The sequence below is a fragment of the Myotis brandtii genome, unplaced genomic scaffold, assembly GCF_000412655.1.
Source record: "Myotis brandtii unplaced genomic scaffold, ASM41265v1 scaffold733, whole genome shotgun sequence".
In the NCBI taxonomy this organism is placed as follows: domain Eukaryota; kingdom Metazoa; phylum Chordata; class Mammalia; order Chiroptera; family Vespertilionidae; genus Myotis; species Myotis brandtii.
Genome location: NW_005370908.1, coordinates 1,854,193 through 1,873,798, shown reverse-complemented (window position 1 = coordinate 1,873,798; position 19,606 = coordinate 1,854,193). Strand labels below are relative to the sequence as shown.

Sequence of the window (19,606 nt, the reverse complement as noted above, 5' to 3'; positions counted from 1 at the left end):
AGTGGTATTCAATTAAATTACATGATTACAATTTTTGAAAACTAGCATAATCGCATTTGGAAAGAAATGAACTCACTGTCTCTGAGGTAAGCGTGTAACTTAACTATTGCAAGCAAAAGATTCCAGCTTCACCATAATATGAACGCATTTCAATGTTTACAGGAGGACTAGGGAGTGATGGTTAATACATTAAATTGATTGAACAGAGATTCAGTCCTTGCTGTCAAAAGGTTTCAGTCTAATGAGAGATGAGAAACATTCAGAGGTGGGTGCACTGTCCAGTTGGCAAGGAGGCCAGTTTCCCCCTCTTTCAGATCAGGTCTGGGTGTGGCTCTTCTTTCTGGTCCTCATCCCTACCCAGGTGCCCCAGTTCCCTGACCTTTGTCAGGGGGCTCACAGGGACCCAGGGTTTTTGAATGACCAGTGTATTACAGTGATGAATCAGGGGAGGGGGTTGGCGGGGAGGGAGTCAGCTTCAGTGCCCTTCCCTTGTCTCTTCCACTCTGCACCCTGGTCTACAGACCATTTCCAAAACTTTTGCTTTTTAGTTGTCACATCTTCTCCCTTCTTCCAGACCCAATCTTGTGTCGTCTCTAAAGTGAAGAACAAAGATCAGTCCTAAAATAAGCCTCTGGGGTTTCTTTGAAAACTTGCTTCTACTTTGGTGTGGCTGAGGAAGAAAATGCTCCATAGAAGATGGAAAACACACTGAGCATAACAAAATGAATGTTTCCATTTATAATCCCGCTGCACACAATTAAGCCTATGCAGCTTAAAGGGGCTAAACTAAGACTGAGATTTTAATAGACAGGTTGTTTATTTTCTAGCCCTTTATGACTTATAATTTCTGTTTCCTCTGGAACTTATAAAATCTTTACATAGAGCTACCTCTGTCCCAAACCTCTGGGCATTCTATTCTTCCTCTGGTGGAAATAACTATTATTTGGTCCCCTAACAAGAACAAGTAATGAGTTAGCACTTAAAGGTCATTGAATTTAATTCCTTATCCCTTTCAACACTGATGCAAAGTAAAAATATAATTTCTATTTTATAATTGGCAAAGACAGGCTTTAACTTAGTTAATATCAAAGCCACAGTTATAATTTGGGTTTGCTCTCAAAACCATTAGTCTAATTTCCCTTAGCTGGAAAAATGGAATTTGTGCCCTTGGTGAAAAAGTGGCTACTGTTACTCTCTGAAACGACTTTAAAAAGGAAACGTAGTTCTTCCTATCTGATTTTTATTAAATATGAAGGCTGACAACTCTTGTTATGATTTCCTGTAAAATTTAATTTTTACTATCTTCAATATGCACTGATTACTCAAAAAGAACTGAATATACACAATAGGGACTAATCATTGAAGACATCATGTTCACTTCTTAATCATACAAGAAAACAGCCATCAATGTGAGATTGTCATTGCTCAGTAAACCAAATATTCTTGAGCTTAACCTCATGGTAAAGCATCTCAAGAATAAACATGGGTTTTATTTATTGGTACTTAGAAAATCAGAAATAATAAGCCCGCAATATTAGTTAAATTTAAAGTTTCCTACATGGTACATGGCCATCAAAAAAAAGATTTAAGTATAGTTATAGTTCAACAATTGAGTGTTAAATAATTACAATATATTAACAGTTTTAAAATGGAAAAGTAGTACCTTCTCTTAGAGATCACTCAAAACAGAAAGGAGAATAAAAAACAGGAACAACAAAAACTGTATCCTTGACAAATTACCGTACATTTTACCCCTATCCACAAGGTATAAAGATGGTTATCAATGCAGTAAAGGTAGATTCAGTGATGTTACAGGAACATGGGAAGATGGAATGATCACAGCTACAACTCTTACTTGTAGTCAGCAGACATCCATTTTCCAAGTAATTGGCACAACATCAGGGGGAAACCTATAAACACTTATTTGAAATAATGGCAACATGTCTGATTACTGGTGGCCAGAGCTTCCCTGGATTGAGTTTGGTACACAAGAGAAACAGCAAATGGGAGTTTGGGGACAGTTCCAAAAGAAATATTACCCAAACCAGCCCTATCTGCAGGAAGCAGCTATTAGTGAGGCAGACTGGAGGAAAGATACTCGATATTGTGAGCAGCCCTGCAGCAGCCAATCCCTAGTGGATGCAGAAAATATAGGTTAAACTAATTTACTTATACACAAATTTTGTGTTATGGGGTGACTACTTGCTATAAATGGTAAGAAGAATTCACCCTATTCAGAGATGAATAATATTTTTTAAAGAAAGTAGCATATAAAAATACTACAAGAAAAAAGAAGGATCAGGAAAAAAAATGAAGAAACGTCACCAAAAATAATTGTTACTACATGGTTATAAATTTCCTTGAAAATAATAATGAAGTTATTGACTCTGCAAAAAAATATGAAATGCTGAACTTTCATCAAAAGACAAAATAAGGCAGTGAAAAAGAGTGCAAGTTGAGATATAATGAAAAAGAAACAGAAAAAGAACATTCCTTCTCCTTTGTGTCTCTAATATCAGAAAAGAAAAATATTTTTCAAATTAGTTATAAAACTAGCATAATATTAATAGCAAATTCTGACCAATATAGCACAAAAGGATTTCAAACATAGATATGTTTTACTTGTAAATACTAAGATTAAAGAATAATAAAAGGTTACACAATAGAACAACTTTTCAAAGACTAATTATCCCAAAATAAGTTCAGCTTTCAAGGATATGTTTCAATATTGAGATATGTAACATAACATATTAACATAATTCACCTTAATAATAAATTTGAATGGTTATGGTCATTGCCTTAGGTAAAGTAAAGGCATTTGATAAACTTTGCAATCCACTTTGAGCAAAATACTTAGCATGATTAAAATATTACTATGTATTCGTATAAAGGATATCTCTCAACTCAAAAGCCATCAGCTAGGTTAATGAGAAAAGTCTAGGAATTTTTCCATTAAATTATTATTCTGGAAATAGGAGGCAATTCAGTTAGACAAGAGATAATGTAAGAGAGAAAGAAGTTGGAAAGAGGAGGAAAAGTTTTCATTAATTGCAAACAATATCAACATATACCCACCTGAACAACACAGGGAACCTACTGGGAAACTATAAACAATGAGATATTGAGTTGGTTGCCTTGGCAAAATGTGTGTGTGTGTAAATATGTAGAAAGCAATAGCCTTTATACTTACAAATAACAACCCCAAAAGAAGAAGCCATTCACAATAGTAGGGAAAAAACAGCTAGGAATAAACTTAAGAAATGTCCTAGACCTCATGAAGAACAGTTAAAATGCTACTGAGGGACACACAAAAAGACTTGAGCACATGAAAATTTATAAAGAAGATAATTCTCCCTAAGCATACTCATAAATTTAATGCAATAAAAGTGGTAACATGAAATTTGGAGTGGGAGGGAGCTAGACAAGGAAGGGCTTCTAGTTCATACGGCAAACCAGATAAATAGAACAACAAGTTTCAATTAATAAGCATTCTCCACGTTCTCCTTAGTTGTCTGAAAATACAAAAACCGCATAGGAAGTTTAACTCATACTCCTAAAATGGTTTATTTGCCTCCCAAGAAGGGTACAACTCCATCTCATTTTACAAGTACAGTATACTCTTTTCCCTTAAGCCGTCTCTCTATAAACTATCAGGATAGTTTGTTCAAAAGGTTTTGTTAGAAATAAATTCAGCCTCATAAAATGTGCCCATTAGAAATCCTTTTTTATGCCAAGAATGTTTCTAAAATATTTTATATAGCTTCTCATTGCTTTTCTGAGACAGCTATATTAGAGACCACCTCTTACTTTTGAGCATGCCAAGCACCTCAAAGTGCAGTTGCATTTTGTATGTAAAATGTGACAGAAGCCTTTTTATGGCACACCATATACCTTCAGATACACAAGGAAATGTCTGAAGTTGCTCCTATGGGTTTTTCCCCCCTGCAATATTTAGCCTCGGTGACATGAAAATAACCATTTTAATTCAGCATGCTCAGAATTGATCTTCCAAAGAAAATATTAAAATGACTCTAAACTCATTCAGAAACTCAAAGATAAACAGAAACAGCTGCTAAATGTCTCACCAGCCAGTCTGAGATTCATTTCAATTACCCAACAAAAGGTACCTCAGGTGTAACAGAGCATTTTCAAGTTCAATTTTATGTCCATTAGATAGAAGCCTAGCGGCAAGTCTGAATTCCTCCCAGTTGTTGCTTCCTTTATGCCTGATGACGTTTTCCTAATTCCTTGTTAAATTTTATTTTAGCTTTTATAGATAGTTGTAAAGTGAGCAAAATATAACAATTTATACAGCATTCGGTACCTGTGTTAAGATTAATTTGACTTCCTATTAAAATCCTTTTCTAACATTGAATTTTTTCAAATTATTACATTTTTCTAGTTGCCATTTTTCTCTAACAAGGGAAATGAAAGATAATACAATTACTCTAATGCTTCTAGTGTGTAAATTTATATAAAGCAAGTCAGCCCCCAACTCAAAAGATGTTTGTATAGAAAGTTACCAAAAAAACTCTCTATACAATTGTCAAGCCCTTCACCCATATCTCAATGACAATACTATAGAAAGCCTCCAGGTATATATACACATTATCTGTAGAGGTATAAGGATTTGATTTTTACATTATACATCAAGGTCAACAACCTACAATACACAAGGCTCACATATGTTGACCCCACAATTTCCTCCTTCTCCCCAAATTGTGAGAGTGACAGTTGAGAATACAATCCCTACCTCCCCCCCACCCAACCCCCACATAATTCGCAAACTTGCATGTATTCATAGGCCTGACCCCTCTCAGAGAGGTTAACGTGTGGATTTACAGAAGCTACTTCATATTGCCCCCCAACATACCAGGAGAATGAAAGTAGTCCTGCAGGTAGACTATATCATATGGCCACTATTCTTCAGCACCTATTGTGTGCCCTTTAACGGTGCTGTGTATTACTTAATGTCCTGCTTACAACCCCCTTATGAAGGAGACACATTACTACAACTTTATAGAAGATGAAAATAAGACGCAGAAAAGGGTAGTAACCTTCCCAAATCAAACTCTGATCCAAAGTGTTCTTTCCATCATGAAAGTATATCCACTTCTCCTCAAGATAAAAAATAACATGTAAATGCCATTATGGACTTTTGTTGCATTTATATCTCTACTTTGATGAAATTTCTTTGTATTTAATGTTGCTAAAACGAAATAATTGACTAGCCGGCTGCGGTGGCTCAGTAGTTGAGCATTGACCTATGAACCAAGAGATCATGGTTCAATTCACATTCAGGGCACATGCCCAGGTTGCGGGCTCGTTCCCCAGTGTGGGGCATATAGGAGGCAGCCAATGGATGATTCTCTTTCATCATTGATGGTTCTGTCTCTCTCTCCCTCTCCCTTCCTCTCTGAAATCAATAAAATATTTTTTAAACAAATAATTGACTATCAACTAAAGCTTCGAAAACCCTTTGCTTCTTTAAAGTTTTTGTTGTAATGTGTATTCAAGCTGAGTAGCTTTGGTATAGAAAGTTATCAGCTTTGGACTGATGTGCTTATTTCAATGTGCACCTTTGGTGCTCCTAGACACTCAAACCCTCCCTGTTCAAAAATAGGGATTCTTTAGCTTACTAGAGGACAGAAACCCAATTGCCTAACATAGAGAAAAGGGAGGATTGACACTCATATAATCAAACTGTGAAGAACTCAAGGAAGTGAGTGAGCCTCTGGGAGGCCTAGAAACCGGTCTCAAATGCTACCAGGACCCTTTCTCTGCATATCTTCCCCTGCCTCTCTCTTTGTCAGCTTCGTTCCCTCCTATGGACTTTCCTTCCACCCCTCAGCGAAGGCCACTGAAAGCTCTCAGGCTTTTATTTCCTGCTTTGCCACCAGAAAGGTAATTCCGATCTGATGAAACACAAGGAAAGACTTCAATTAGCCTGGCCTGAGTCAGGTTCCTGCCCCTGCCATTAGGAAGGTGGTATGATTGACAGCCCAACTCAAGAGCAAAGGAGAATCACATGTTTGCGTATTTTCCTAAAGGACGGAAGTTATGGTTCCATTATAGAAAGTCAATTTTTAAAACTTTTATTTATTTTTAGCAGATGGTGAATCCAGAAATTGAAGCAATTACACACAAAATGTGGAAACACATGGAAATAATAGTAAAAAGCAAACACTTTGCCTCTAATGCACCTTCTAAACTGTAAAATAATGAGTTAAATGTCCTTAACCATAATATTTTACCCAAAGAAGCACTATTAAAATGTTCAAATCCATAAGTGATTATATATATATATATTTCTTTTCCACGCCCACTCTAATCACTGTTTTAAAATCACTATTTTTAAGACTGCTTGGCATTGCTGCAAATATAAACACTGCATGTAAAAGTAGTGATCATCTGATCAAGGTCCACTCTGAAGCCCTGCTATTCCCCACCCAGACCTCTCAAAGCTCATTAAATGCAAAATAGTTTGGGCAGGATTTTTTTTATATACTGACATAATAGAGCATTTCTCACTTTGAAAAAATCCTAAGCCAATGGCTCGAGAAACAAGAGCTTTTCCCTGAGACTAGAAACCACCATATCCTCAATGAAGATGGAGATGTATTGCCCAATTGCTGCTTATATTATGTGCCGATCCACAAATAGAAAAGGGAGTCAGGAAAGGTCAAACTAAGCTTTTACTTTTCTCTCCTGACCTCAAAGAATAATTGGAAAGCCCAGGTTTGTGAGAAGAAAGCAAAGCCATGGTATGTGGGTATAACTTCTCATTGTGACCCTTGTTAGATCAAGTCAGGCCAAAGGTGCAGCTTTATTACACGTGGCCGGAAAAACCAGCTTATGCCAGGCATGGCCCTTTCCAATGTCTACAATCCAAAGGTTAGCAATTAATATTTTAATTTTCAGAGAGACGGTGGCATGGTTGTTTATCTAGTCTTAAGAAGTTTTTCAAAGTAAGGTGATGAGGACTGAGTGCAAGATGAGAGGGTGTCTGGGGCGAAAGGACTTGGAGCTAAGACTTGAAGGAAGTGAGAGTTAGTCATGTGTCTGGAAGCAAATCCCAGATAGAAGGAACAAATGCCCTAAGGTGGGAGGGTGCCTGGCATGTTGGAGGAACAGAAAAGATCACAGAATAGCTTGAGCAGAGAGAGAAAGGGGTATAAAGTAGGAAATAAAATTAGAGAGACAGCAGGTTTTGGAAATGAATACAGCAGTAAATGTTTTTGAGAATTTATATAATCATTTCCATATAGTATATTACGTCTCGTCTCATACCTGATAAAAATGTTTCCTTATTATCCTCCTGACAATAAATTTCCTACTGAAACTAATTTCATATTCTGTGTGACTGGTATAATTGTATGATTCCATTCAATTTAACATTCTCTATGTCTAAATTCCAGTCTGTGGCTGATATTGAAAGTGATTTTAAAAATAAGGCAAGCATTCAATTATTCAGTCAATTTGAACTACACTATAAAAAAATGCTCTGTGCTCAATCATGGGTAAGATAACATTGCTTTAAAATATTTACATTGTCAAAATAAGACACAGCATTTATAAATCTAAAACATTTCTCCAAGAATTGGATATTTAAGTATGACAATGCCATAGACTTTTTTTTTAGAATATCATCACATTACACTAACAGGAATTGTCTTTTTAAAATATGAACCACATCTTTTAGAATCTGTAGGATTTGATAAATGCCACAACAGTTACGCTTTTCAAGAGAACAATGTTCCCACAGTGTTACCCGAACACATCTCTCTGGTGTGTCAGGATATGAATGATTCTACTGAAATAGGCATTGTTATTGGAAGACTAAAGAAAAATAAAGATGTTCATGGTGATATCCTTGGTATAGAAACCTAAACAACTCTGCAATTAGGAACAATTGATTTGGTGAGCTTATGGTGAAAAGCAAGTTGGCCCTGAGGTTGTAAGAAGCAACATTAAATTGGGAAGGCCATAGAGCCCTTACATAAGTGGGACTACAAGTATAATTGAAACAAGAGGTGATCATATTCAACCACTCAACAAGTATCTATTGACTATCTATTATGTGCTAAGCCCTTTACTAGTAGTTGGAGATATAATAATGAATAAAATAGTCATGGAAATTATAGCCTAGTGAGGGGAGACAAACACTAAGCAAATCATTACACTGATGACTTGTGTGATGATTACACACAAATAAATCGCTTAATTATGATTGTCATAAGTACTGTCTCCATTTGAATGAAAACTCCATGTGCTCAGAACTTTGAATTGGTCACAGATTATAGCTCCAGCCTGGTGACTAATGCCTAGCACATACTAAGCACTCACTGTACACTTGTTGACTCAATTGACTGTGCGAAAGTATGTGATGAAAGCAGAGTATAAAGCAAAAGTCCCAACCAAATCTAGGGCTCAGTTGTGATGGTGAAGCTGAAATCTGTAAAATAAATCGGAAAGAAGAGTAGATGGAGAATTTCTTTAGAGAAAAATTTATGGCAGCAAGCCCTGAGGAGAGAAATTTGGTGCTTCCCAAAGAATTAAAAAATAGCCCAGTGGAGGGTGATTGAGAAATGCATAATGAAAGGCCAGATAATACAAGGCCCTGGAAACATTATGGAGGAGTTGTAACTTTACCCCAACAGCAATAGAAAACCACTGAAGGATTTTAAATGGAGGCATGATATACTCAGATTTATGCTTTTAAGTGATCATAGTGGCAGTATGGAGTAACAAATTGCAGGATTCCATAGTTCTTTTAACACTGAATTTAGCATTTAAAAAATCTACACATAAATTCCTGAATTTGACTTGGAAATAAATAAAAATTTCTGATGGGAATAATTTAAGAATTAGGAGCAGGTTGTTGATCTAAGACATGAATTTTGATTCATTGGAGACTGTGATAGGCAGAATTCTAAGATGAACCTCTTCCTTGTTTAACTTTCAGGATTACGTTACATTACAGGGAAAAGGAGATTTGGCAAATGTAATTAGATTACTCATCCGTTCTCTTTAGGATAGAATGATGATCCTGGTGAACCTAACCTAACCTAAGCACACGAGCCCTTTAAAAGCAGAGAAGTTTCCCGGGCTGGTAACAAAAGAAGGCGTAGAGATTTTAAGTATAAATGAGGATTCTATATGAAGGAGGTTAACTGTTGCTAAGATGGAGGCTTCATGTCTGGCCAGCATGGCTCAGTGATCCGTTCTCTTTAGGATAGAATGATGATCCTGGTGAACCTAACCTAACCTAAGCACACGAGCCCTTTAAAAGCAGAGAAGTTTCCCGGGCTGGTAACAAAAGAAGGCATAGAGATTTTAAGTGTAAATGAGGATTCTATATGAAGGAGGTTAACTGTTGCTAAGATGGAGGGTTCATGTCTGGCCAGCATGGCTCAGTGATTGAGTGTCAACCCATTAACTATGAGGTTTTGGTTCGATTCCCAGTCAGGGTTGTGGGCTCAATCCCCAGTGTGGGGTGTGCCGAAGGCAGCTGATCAACAATTCTCTCTCATCATTGATGTTTCTATCTCTCTCTTTCTCTCCCTTTCTCTCTGAAATCAGTAAAAATATGTTTTTTAAAAAAGACAGAGGGTTCTTGGGGCAAGGACCTAAAAATGGGGTCTTAGTCCAACACTGCAAGGAACTCAATTCTCCCAACAACCCAAATGAGCCCTGAAGCTAATTCTTCCCCAGAGTCTCCAGACAAGAGCTCATCCCAGCTGCCACCTAGATTTCAGCCTTGTGAGACTCTGGGCAGAGCCCCCAGCCAAGCCCTCGTGGACTTCTGACTCACAGAACTGTGAGATCATAATTGGGTATTGTTTGAAGCCATTAATTGTGTGGTGCTTTATCTATACCAAGGAATCTTTAAAAGCTGTATTTGAGTGAACCTCTGAAAATAATTCATTAGAATTTCATTTCTGTGCATTAGGTTATTTTGCCATATCTTAAAAAGGAAGGCAATGATGACTTGTTTAACTTTCTGCTGTGGCAGTTCTCACCCTGGAGAATTCTCTCATAAGAAGTACTAAGTCCATTTCTGCCTATGACCAAAAAAAAGAAAGAAAGAAAGAAAGAAAGACTAAGACCAGAAAATGTAAGACCTTGCTCCTGGCCTTGGCCCTACATCATGCCCTTATTTGTCACCATTCCCTATTCCTACAGGAGAGACTGCCAACCTTCATCAACTAATGGAAGTCATACAGTCACCTTTTTCATGAAAAACAAATGCCTGTTCTAATCTGTTACTATCTCCAGCTGTAGACGAAGGCTTCTTTGCCTTGACACTTTCTTAGCTTTGACCAATAAGAACTGACATTTTATTACACAAATGACTATCTAACATCCTCTGCCCTCTCATTATCCACTCCTTTGGCTGTGGTCAAATTCTTTCAAATTTGACCTCTTTAAAATGCATAAATAATCAAAGAAAATAATCCCTCAAATGATTACATTCACTGTATATGATTTTCTTTTTTAAAAAATTATTAAAGCTTTGTGCAGTGGCTATATCATAACCAATGAGGTTTATCTGAGGTGCAATTATTGCTAATGAAAAATTATTAGAGTGGACTCACTGCTGTAACAATTCCAAAATCTTGATAACAAAGTTCTTCTATTGGCCCTGTCACAACTTGGCCCAGGTTGGGAGAGGAGCCTGCTCTGCTCCATCCAGGTTGTCAGGGTCCGAGGCCCCATGTATTTAGTGATGTCACCATCTAACCGGGAGTCAGACCCCTTCTCTGGATCTTCTGTAGTCTGTCAGGCTCTGAGGGAAACAGTAAATCCTGAAGAAGGTAGAAAAGAAAATCCACTCTTAATTATTTTGGCCCAGAGGCAATGCACCTCATTTCTGTTCGCATTCCACTGGCATGAAATAATCATATAGCCCCATCTCATACAGAGGAGCTGGATATTATAAACTAGCAGGAAGATGATTATAGCCTATAACCCAAGAAGAAGTAAAAAGAGAAATTGGTGAGACCTAGAGCTGTATCTCCCACAATAAGATAAGATGAGATTGGTGGGTGATCCATAAGTTTTGGTTATCTGTGTTAGCAGTTCACCTTTATCATGGATTTGGAAATATGTAGTTCCAGTTACTATTGCTGCAAAACCAAGTACCCAAGAATTTAACAACATAAAATACCATTGTATTAAGCTCATGCATTCTATGGGTCCCAAATTTAGAGAAGGCTCAAAGAGGTATAGCTCATTTCTGCTTCATGATATATGGGGCCTCAGTTGGGTGTAACTCAATAGCTACATGTAAAATCATGTAGAGGAATCTTCACTTACATGTCTGGCAGTTGATGCTGGCTGTGCATTAAAACACTGAGGCTATTGACCCAAGCACCTTCACATGACTTCTCATGTGGCCTAGACTTTCTCACAATGGGGTAGCCTCAAGATTTTTTTACATGGCATCTCAGTTATAAAAACAAGTGCCCCGGAGGATAGGTGGCAGCTACATTGCCTTTCATCACCTAGCCTCACTCACTTCATCTATACTCCCCTGGTCTAAGAAGTCACAAGCCCACCCAAATTCAAGAAGGAATGTAGACCCACACCTCAATGGGAGGGTACCAAGGTCACATTGTAGAGGAGCATGGGCAATGGGAGATTTTGTAATATCCAATTGCATTTTTCCACACTCTCCCACATATAGAATCACTGCATTTCAATGTTCGAAAGGACTTTGTACCTTGTAGAACAGGGGTTAACAAACTATGGCCTACTGCCTGTTTTTGTAAACAAAGTTTTATTAAAATATGGCCACACCTTGTCCTTAGCAGAGTTGCCTGGTTGAAGGAGAAACCATATGACCTAAAAGCCTAAAGTAAAAGTATTTACTATCTGGACCACCGCAAACAAAGTTTCCTGACTTTGTAGATAGAATATTGATTAAGCATGTGAACACTGGAGTGATACTACTAGTATTCAAATCTCCATTCTTGTGGTGGCCAGTTATGTGGCCTTGGGCAAGTTACTCGGCCATTAGACTGCCATTTTCCCACCTATGTAATTGGGGGAATAGTAAATTCTGTCATTGAGTTGTGAGCTTTAAATGAAAAAGGGCATAGTAAGGATTCATAAATGCTAACTCTTAATATTAGAATTACCTTAAAATGTTAACTAGATCAACTATCCATTCAAAGTTATATGCTTGTCTCCAAAGTGTCATCTACCACTGATTTCAACACATCTTTAATCATTCTGTCTATTAAAAAGTCTTTCCTTCCACTGAGTTGAAATTGACTTTTTATAGCTCTATCCTATTAATTCTTTCTATCTCTTTGAGTTTCTATAGACCATCTCTTCCAAATATTAGGTCTTTAAATATTTGAAAAAGATTTCTCTGAATTTTGTCTTAGCAAGACTACACATCTCCAGTTCTTTCCATTATTTTTCCTAAAACACAGTTATATCCTTTACCACTTTGGTAATTCTCTTTAAAAGAGAATATAAAGCATTTACTCAGAAATTAACATAAGACTTTAGTCAGATAGATCAGGATTCTGACTCCCGAAACCCAAATATTAGGTCTTTAAATATTTGAAAAAGATTTCTCTGAATTTTGTCTTAGCAAGACTACACGTCTCCATTTCTTTCCATTATTTTTCCTAAAACACAGTTGCATCCTTTACCACTTGGTAATTCTCTATAAAAGAGAATATACAGCATTTACTCAGAAATTAGCATAAGACTTTAGTCAGATAGATCAGGACTCTTACTCCCTAAATTCTTCATATCATGTTGGTGATGTGTGTTTTATGCTGCTTAGTCTTTTTCCACCCCATCCTTCTCTGGATGCATTGATTCTTTTAGAAATGGGACAGATTCTTATATTTACCCTTCTTATTAAACTTTAATCTTATATAGCTCCAGCCTCTTGAGATTTTATGGATGTTGGTACTACAGTTTAGAATGTTAACTGCCCCAACCAGCTTTATATCATCCATACATACTTCTGATGTCTACCTCATCAAGTTAAAATTAATACCATGAGTAGTCCTAAACCCATTTAGAACAACTGAGTATTGTTGTTGTTGTTCTTTTAAATCCTCACCCGAAGATATGTTTTTTATTGATTTTTAGAGAGAGAAAGGAAAAGAAAGAGAGAGAAAAAAAATCAATATGAGAGAGAAACATTGATAGGTTGCCTCCCACGTTTCAATGTGAGAGAGAAACATTGATAGGTTGCCTCCCACGTGCACTCCAACCAGGGATCAAATCCACAACCTAGGTATGTACCCTGACTGTGAATTGAACCTGCAACCTTTTGGTGTACCATACGACGCTCCAACCAACTGAGCCACTTGGCTAGGGCCTTAATATTGTCTTAATAATTGAATTGCCTTTCCCTTGGACTTCCATTCACTCTAATCACTATTTGTTCACCAGTCTTAGATGGGGTGTCATTCCTCTTAATGAGAAAAGTAGGAAGTGAATATAAGCTAAGACATAAACATTTATCTTTCTTCCTTTCAATATTATACTTTAAAACAATCTATGTACCTGTTTTAGTCAGGGTTCTCCAGAGAAACAGAGCCAACAAGATATGCATATATAAAAGGAGAGATTTATTTTAATGAATCAGCTCACACCATTGGGGAAGCTTGGTAAGTCCAAAATCTGTAAGATAGGCTAGCAGTTTGAAGACCCAGGGAAGAGCTATTGTTCAAGTCCAAAGGCAGATAGCTGGCAGAATTCTTCTTGCTTTGGGGAGGTTAGTCTTTGTTCTATTAAGGCCTTCAACTGATTAGGTAAAATCCATCTCCATTATGAAGGGTAATCTGCTTTATTCAAAGTCTACCAATTTAAATGTTAATCTCATTCAAAAAACACCATTATAAAAATGTATAGAATATTTGACCAAATATTTAGGCTCTGTAGTGCAGCCAAGTTGACTTATAAAGCTAACCATAATAGTATCTAATTCTTTTTAATTTTTTTGTTATAATTGAAATAGCTAAAAATCTAGCCCATATGAAGTTTGCATTTTTGTTTTAATAGTAAGTAATTCTTTTATAGTAAACTAGAGACCTGGTGCACAAAATTTGTGCATGGGTCGGGGGGGGTCTCCTCAGCCCAGCCTGCACCCTCTCCAATCTGGGACCCCTCGGGGATTGGGCCTAAATTGGCAGTCGGACATCCCTCTCACAATCCTGGACCGCTGGCTCCTAATCGCTCACCTGCCTGCCTGCCTGATTGCCCCTCACTGCCTCTGTGTGCCAGCCTGATTGGGTCACCTCTTACTGACCCCCCCCCCCCACCAGCCTGATCGCCCCTCATGGCCCCCCTGCCGGCCTTGTCGCCCCACGCAGCCTGCTTGTTCAGTCGTTTGGTCGTCCATTACTAACCCCCCTGTCAGCCTGGTTGCCCCACCCAGCCTGCTTGTTCAGTCATTTGATTGTCCATCACTAACCCCCCTGTCAGCCTGGTCGTAGGCAGCCATTTTATGAGGGCGTGAGGGTTAATTTGCATATTATCTCTTATATAGGATAGTCCTTTGTCCTTTTATAGTAAGTAGTCTGTTATATATAAAATCATGATTAAGTATGTGTCTAATTTGTCCTTTTGTAGTAAATAGTCTGTTATATATAAAATCGTTATTAAGTGTGTGTCTAAGTGGGTAGTCATGATAAAATATAACCAATTAATTTTTGTTACTATATATAAGTACAGCATTTTAACATATAACTCAGGCATAATATTTCCTTTTTCCATATCACTAGCCAATTAATTTCTTTACCTAAGAAAAAATCAAGGGTGGGAAAAATTAGCACGCAGATGTAACTTCAAGCATAGATATGTGTTCCTTAATTCATTAATTTATTTTAAAAATTCCATTTTTTATATTTTAAATTGACATTTAAAATTTAATGTTACTTCTTCAAACGATTTCACAAGACTTTCAAAACAAATATCTATATAACTAAGATGTGTAAGCATTAAATTTCAGTTCAATGTAATATTTATAATAAAATTCTAGAATAAAAATAATGCCACGATGTCTGTGGAAATTAGATCTTACTAAACTAGTATTTTGGCTCTATACTTTTATGAATCTGGGTTTTTGAAAATGTGGTTTTCTTTCTTGGTTAGCTATTTATTATAAAAAGAAATTACTCATTTTGAGACTTTAAGAGATTTTAATACGTTTTTGAGTCTTGCTTTTTTGTATGGAATTTTCTGGGTTTCTTTTTTTCATACTTTGAAATTACCTCTCTTTAGGTTTGGATGTGTGGAGGAGAAATGTTCGATGTTCCATGTTCTAGAGTTGGTCATATCTACAGGAAGTACGTCCCTTATAAAGTTCCATCTGGGACCAGCCTGGCAAGAGTGAGTACTTGGGGATCTGAATAAGCTGGGCTTGACATAAGTTCTGTCGGCAGAGGAAGCAGCCTTACCCATGGTATAATTTAAGACACAATCTAACAGAAGCACTAACCAAAATAAAACCTCCACCACTCGCCATTCCACTGGGCAGTCTTTAGTATCTAGAGAGTTTCTGTCTTTCTCAGAGCTTTCTTGCCCGGTTCCTTAAAGAAGTGTTAGCTATTATGCTAATTCTTGTTGTTAATCATTTCAAGGCATTTTCACAAACAGTCTATTTAATCTTCATCATTACCTTCTGAGGTTGGTATTCTTATCTCTATTTTGTAGATGAGAAAACTGAGGCTTGGCAAAATGGCTTGTTCATGCTCACATGAAGGATAAATAGCACAGGAGGAGTTGAAGCTCAGGTCTCTGGAAGGAAGGTCCAGTACTTTCCTCCCAAGGGGAGCATAGCAGGAGACATCATAAGTCAGCTGGAGGAAGGGGTAAATAGGAGACGGGAGGGGTGGGTGCCCAAACTCTGCCTTCTCATTTGTAACTAGGATCAGCTCTGCCTAAAGTTTTACCCCAACCTCAAAACTCCAAAATTGACCAAATCCAAGTGGGGTTTTTTTAGGGGAAAAAAAATCCTTTTCCTTAGATCAAATGCAAGGATGATTTTGTCTTTGGCCTAATAGAATGCTTTCATACATGTTTGGGAGGACGCAGTCACAATGCCTTTTGGAAACAATCCTGACAATTTCTGCTTTTCGTGTTACGTTCTTCATAGCTGAGTTAATTTTATTCACCACAATTTGCACCTGCTACTGCTCAAATGTCAAATCTACAAAAAGGGTGTTTTACCACACCCCTTTGCACAATGCTGCCCTGGGAATCAAATTCTGAATTATTCATTTTGGTTCCTTTATTAGTTAGTCTGCAATATATCACTGTTTGGGTCTTTCATAGAAAGCTCAATAAGCTCACATAACAAGTTTTTAAAAAAATATAAACTAGTTCATCAGGATTTATTAGACTATCAACCACACAAAGGCAGTTTTCCTCTGTGGTATTTGCTACAGTAGTTCCCACCTTCTCCACAGTTTCGCTTTCCAAGGATTCAGTTACTGATGGTCAACTACAGTTCAAAAATATTAAATGGAAAATTTCAAAAATGAACAATTCATAAGTTTTAAATTGTGCATCATTCTGAGCACCATGATGAAATCTTGTGCGGTCCAGCTTGTCCCCACTGTATGTATATACTAACCTCACCCTCACTGGCACAAAACCCCCACGACCCTCAATACCTCACCCTGATATCAGATCTACTGTCCTGGTATCAAAGTGCTTGTGTTCAAGTAGCCTTCAGTTTACTTAATAATGCTCCAAGGTGCAATTTGGGTGTGCCAAAGAAAAGCTATAAAGTATATGTCTGTATAGCAAAAAAGATAGTAAACATAAGGTTTGGTGCCATCCCTGGTTTCGGTCATTCACTGGGGCTTCTGGAAGTATCCCCCATGAATAAAGGGGACTATACTCCCAGCACCTAGAACAAGGCTTGGTAGACTTTCAACAAATATTTGTTGACAGAATTAATTAATCAGGAAAAACTGCAACAAGGAAATACTTACTAAAACTTAAACATTTTAATTAAGTATAATAAAATTTATATTTATAGTGAGTGTTTTGGGGGAAGTAGGATGTTTCCTTATCCCCTTTCTGAGGTTATTTGTCAACAGTGTCCATTTTTCTTTAGCCAAATCCATAATCACTTTTACAGACGTTTGAGTTAGTAATAATGAAGTTATATTACATACTCCTTGAAGGGACAGTCATATTATTCTTCCCCTCAAAAGATTAATCACATATTAACAACACACTCCATTAAGTAGCTGTAGAAATATATCATTTAAAGAAAAGTAACCAATGACAAAATTCTAAAGTGATCAAAGAAAATGAAAAACAATTCTGATATTTTATGGGAGAGTCTCAACTACCAGCTACCCACTACATTATTACTAAATCATCAAAAATGATGAGAGACTTTCAAGATACTTCAAATGCAGGGCCACGTCGACTCAATACTTAGTTCATCTTTCCAGCCTCATTAAAAAATGAAGGCAACGATGGATACTTGGCTCCAAAGGCTTGCATCTTGGGAAAGGAAATGAGATTTAATTTAGACAGAAGACTTGTTACATATGAATCTGAAACCTCATTCAGGAAAACAAGAACTCACAAAAGGGTAAATGGTTGAACAGCTTTGAGCACATATCACAAGTCAGCCATGCATATATCATAAATCAGAGCAGTTAAAAATACCCCCCACAGTTTTCTAATCCATACTATGCTGCTGTAAAAAAGAAGGAACTCTTACAATTTGCAATGGCATGGATGGAGCTGGAGAGCATTATGCTAAGTGAAATAAGCCAGTCAATGAAGGAAAAATACCACATGATCTCACTCATTCTTGGATAATAGAGACCATTATAATCTTTTGAACAATAATAGATACAGAGGCAGAGCTGCCTCACACAGATTGTCAAACTGCAGCGGGAAGGCCAGGGAGGGTTGGGGGGCAGGAGGGAGGGGGGTAAGAGATCAACCGAAGGACTTGTATGCATGCATATGAGCATAACCAATGGTCATAAAACACTGGGGGGTAGGGGAAGCCGGGGTATTGTCAAGGGCGGGAAAGAAAGGACACATATGTAATACCCTTTGTAATGCTTTAAGCAATAAAAAAAAAAAAGAAAAGAAAAAAAAAATACCCCCCACAGAATGATGTCCTGCCACATATCCCTTTCACTCACTCGTATGTTCTCCAGCTCGTGCCCACACGGAGTCATTCATTTGAAGATAGATCATGTGTGCTTGGTTTACAGTCCAAAGTAGAATAAAACTGGGGGGGAAGTTGTACTGATCCAAAGAGTTTATTTTCAAATTACAAAGATGTTCATATATTTTCAAGAAAGAAATTAAGTACTTTTTCGAGGACTGTTGAATATAGAGAAGCTAGTGCTGGTGCATAAAACTTCCAGCAAAAAGTGAATGTTCATTCAAATGAAAAAAAGACCATAATTCTGAATTTTAGTCTTTTCCACTTAAATTTAACTTGAGAACTCAACTTATTTTTTTCTAAATGGCTAGAGCAATTAGAGCGTCATAAATATTGAAACTGAGCTGTCACTCTAAGGAGCATTTTATGATTTTTTAAATAAAAAAGTACATGAAAAACAATTCTGATATTTTATGGGAAAATCTCAACTACTGGCTACACCCTACAGTATTACTAAATCATCAAAAATGATGAGAGACTTTCAAGATACTTCAAATGCAGGGCCACGTCGACTCAATACTTAGTTCATCTTTCCAGCCTCATTAAAAAGTGAAGGCAATGGTGGATACTTGGCTCCAAAGGCTTGGTTTTTTTACTTTACAAAGCTTGTTTAATTCTTCAAAACTGTGCACCTTTCATCTATGTACCTATGCATATTGAGGATTCCAGCAGAATTCCAAAACATGCAAACAAACACACATACACACACATATACATGTGAAAAGCTGACAGTCCTCTAAACAACATACCAGTGTGTATTATAGAAATAAATTCTAATAATTAGTTGTTCAGTACCTTCTGTTTACCTAGCATTACAGTCTGGTTGGAAGAGAGAAGTTATTCACACATGAAACCATTAGAAGTCAATACAAAACAACAAATAATATTCAAATGTATTATAAAGATATGGACAGGTTGAGCAAAGAGGACGGGGAAGGGTACCATTGCTGTTGAATTGAAAGAGGACCTTCAACAACACCTCAGTTAAATGAACAAGGTTCTCATAAGAGTGGTTCCCAGCTCATGACCAGTGACCAGAGCCAGTTCCTGGACCACTTTTTACCCAGCCTCAGTGAACTGGGGAAAATAAGAATCACAAAGCTAAGTCTATTCAATTTAATAATATATTTTATGCTATAATAAAAGGCTTTTTTTCTGTTTTGTGACAGAATATAAGATAGTAGATTTTTATTAATGTCCTATCTGGCTAAAATGAAAAGTAGAATCATTATGTCAATTCCCAAAAAACACAAAAGTCTGAGACACGGTAGGTGACTTACCATTCAGCTTCATCTTGGAACCATAGGCTTTGCTCATCATGAATAAAACTGTGTGTTTTACTGAGTCGTCTGGGGGTCCCATGTCAGTATTGCTCACAGTCATGGTATGTTATCATCAGGAACAGCCATTCCCTGAGGGAAG

At 37.1% G+C, this 19,606-nt stretch overlaps 1 protein-coding gene across 1 annotated transcript in view; it reads left to right on the top strand.

The window, feature by feature from the left end:
- Nucleotides 1-19,606, top strand: part of GALNTL6 (polypeptide N-acetylgalactosaminyltransferase-like 6) — a 612,339-nt gene that overhangs the window by 514,304 nt on the left and 78,429 nt on the right. The window contains exon 7 of the mRNA XM_014530359.1: nucleotides 15,259-15,366. Within this exon, the coding sequence (XP_014385845.1) occupies nucleotides 15,259-15,366 (108 nt within the window). The remainder of the gene's footprint in view (nucleotides 1-15,258; nucleotides 15,367-19,606) is intronic.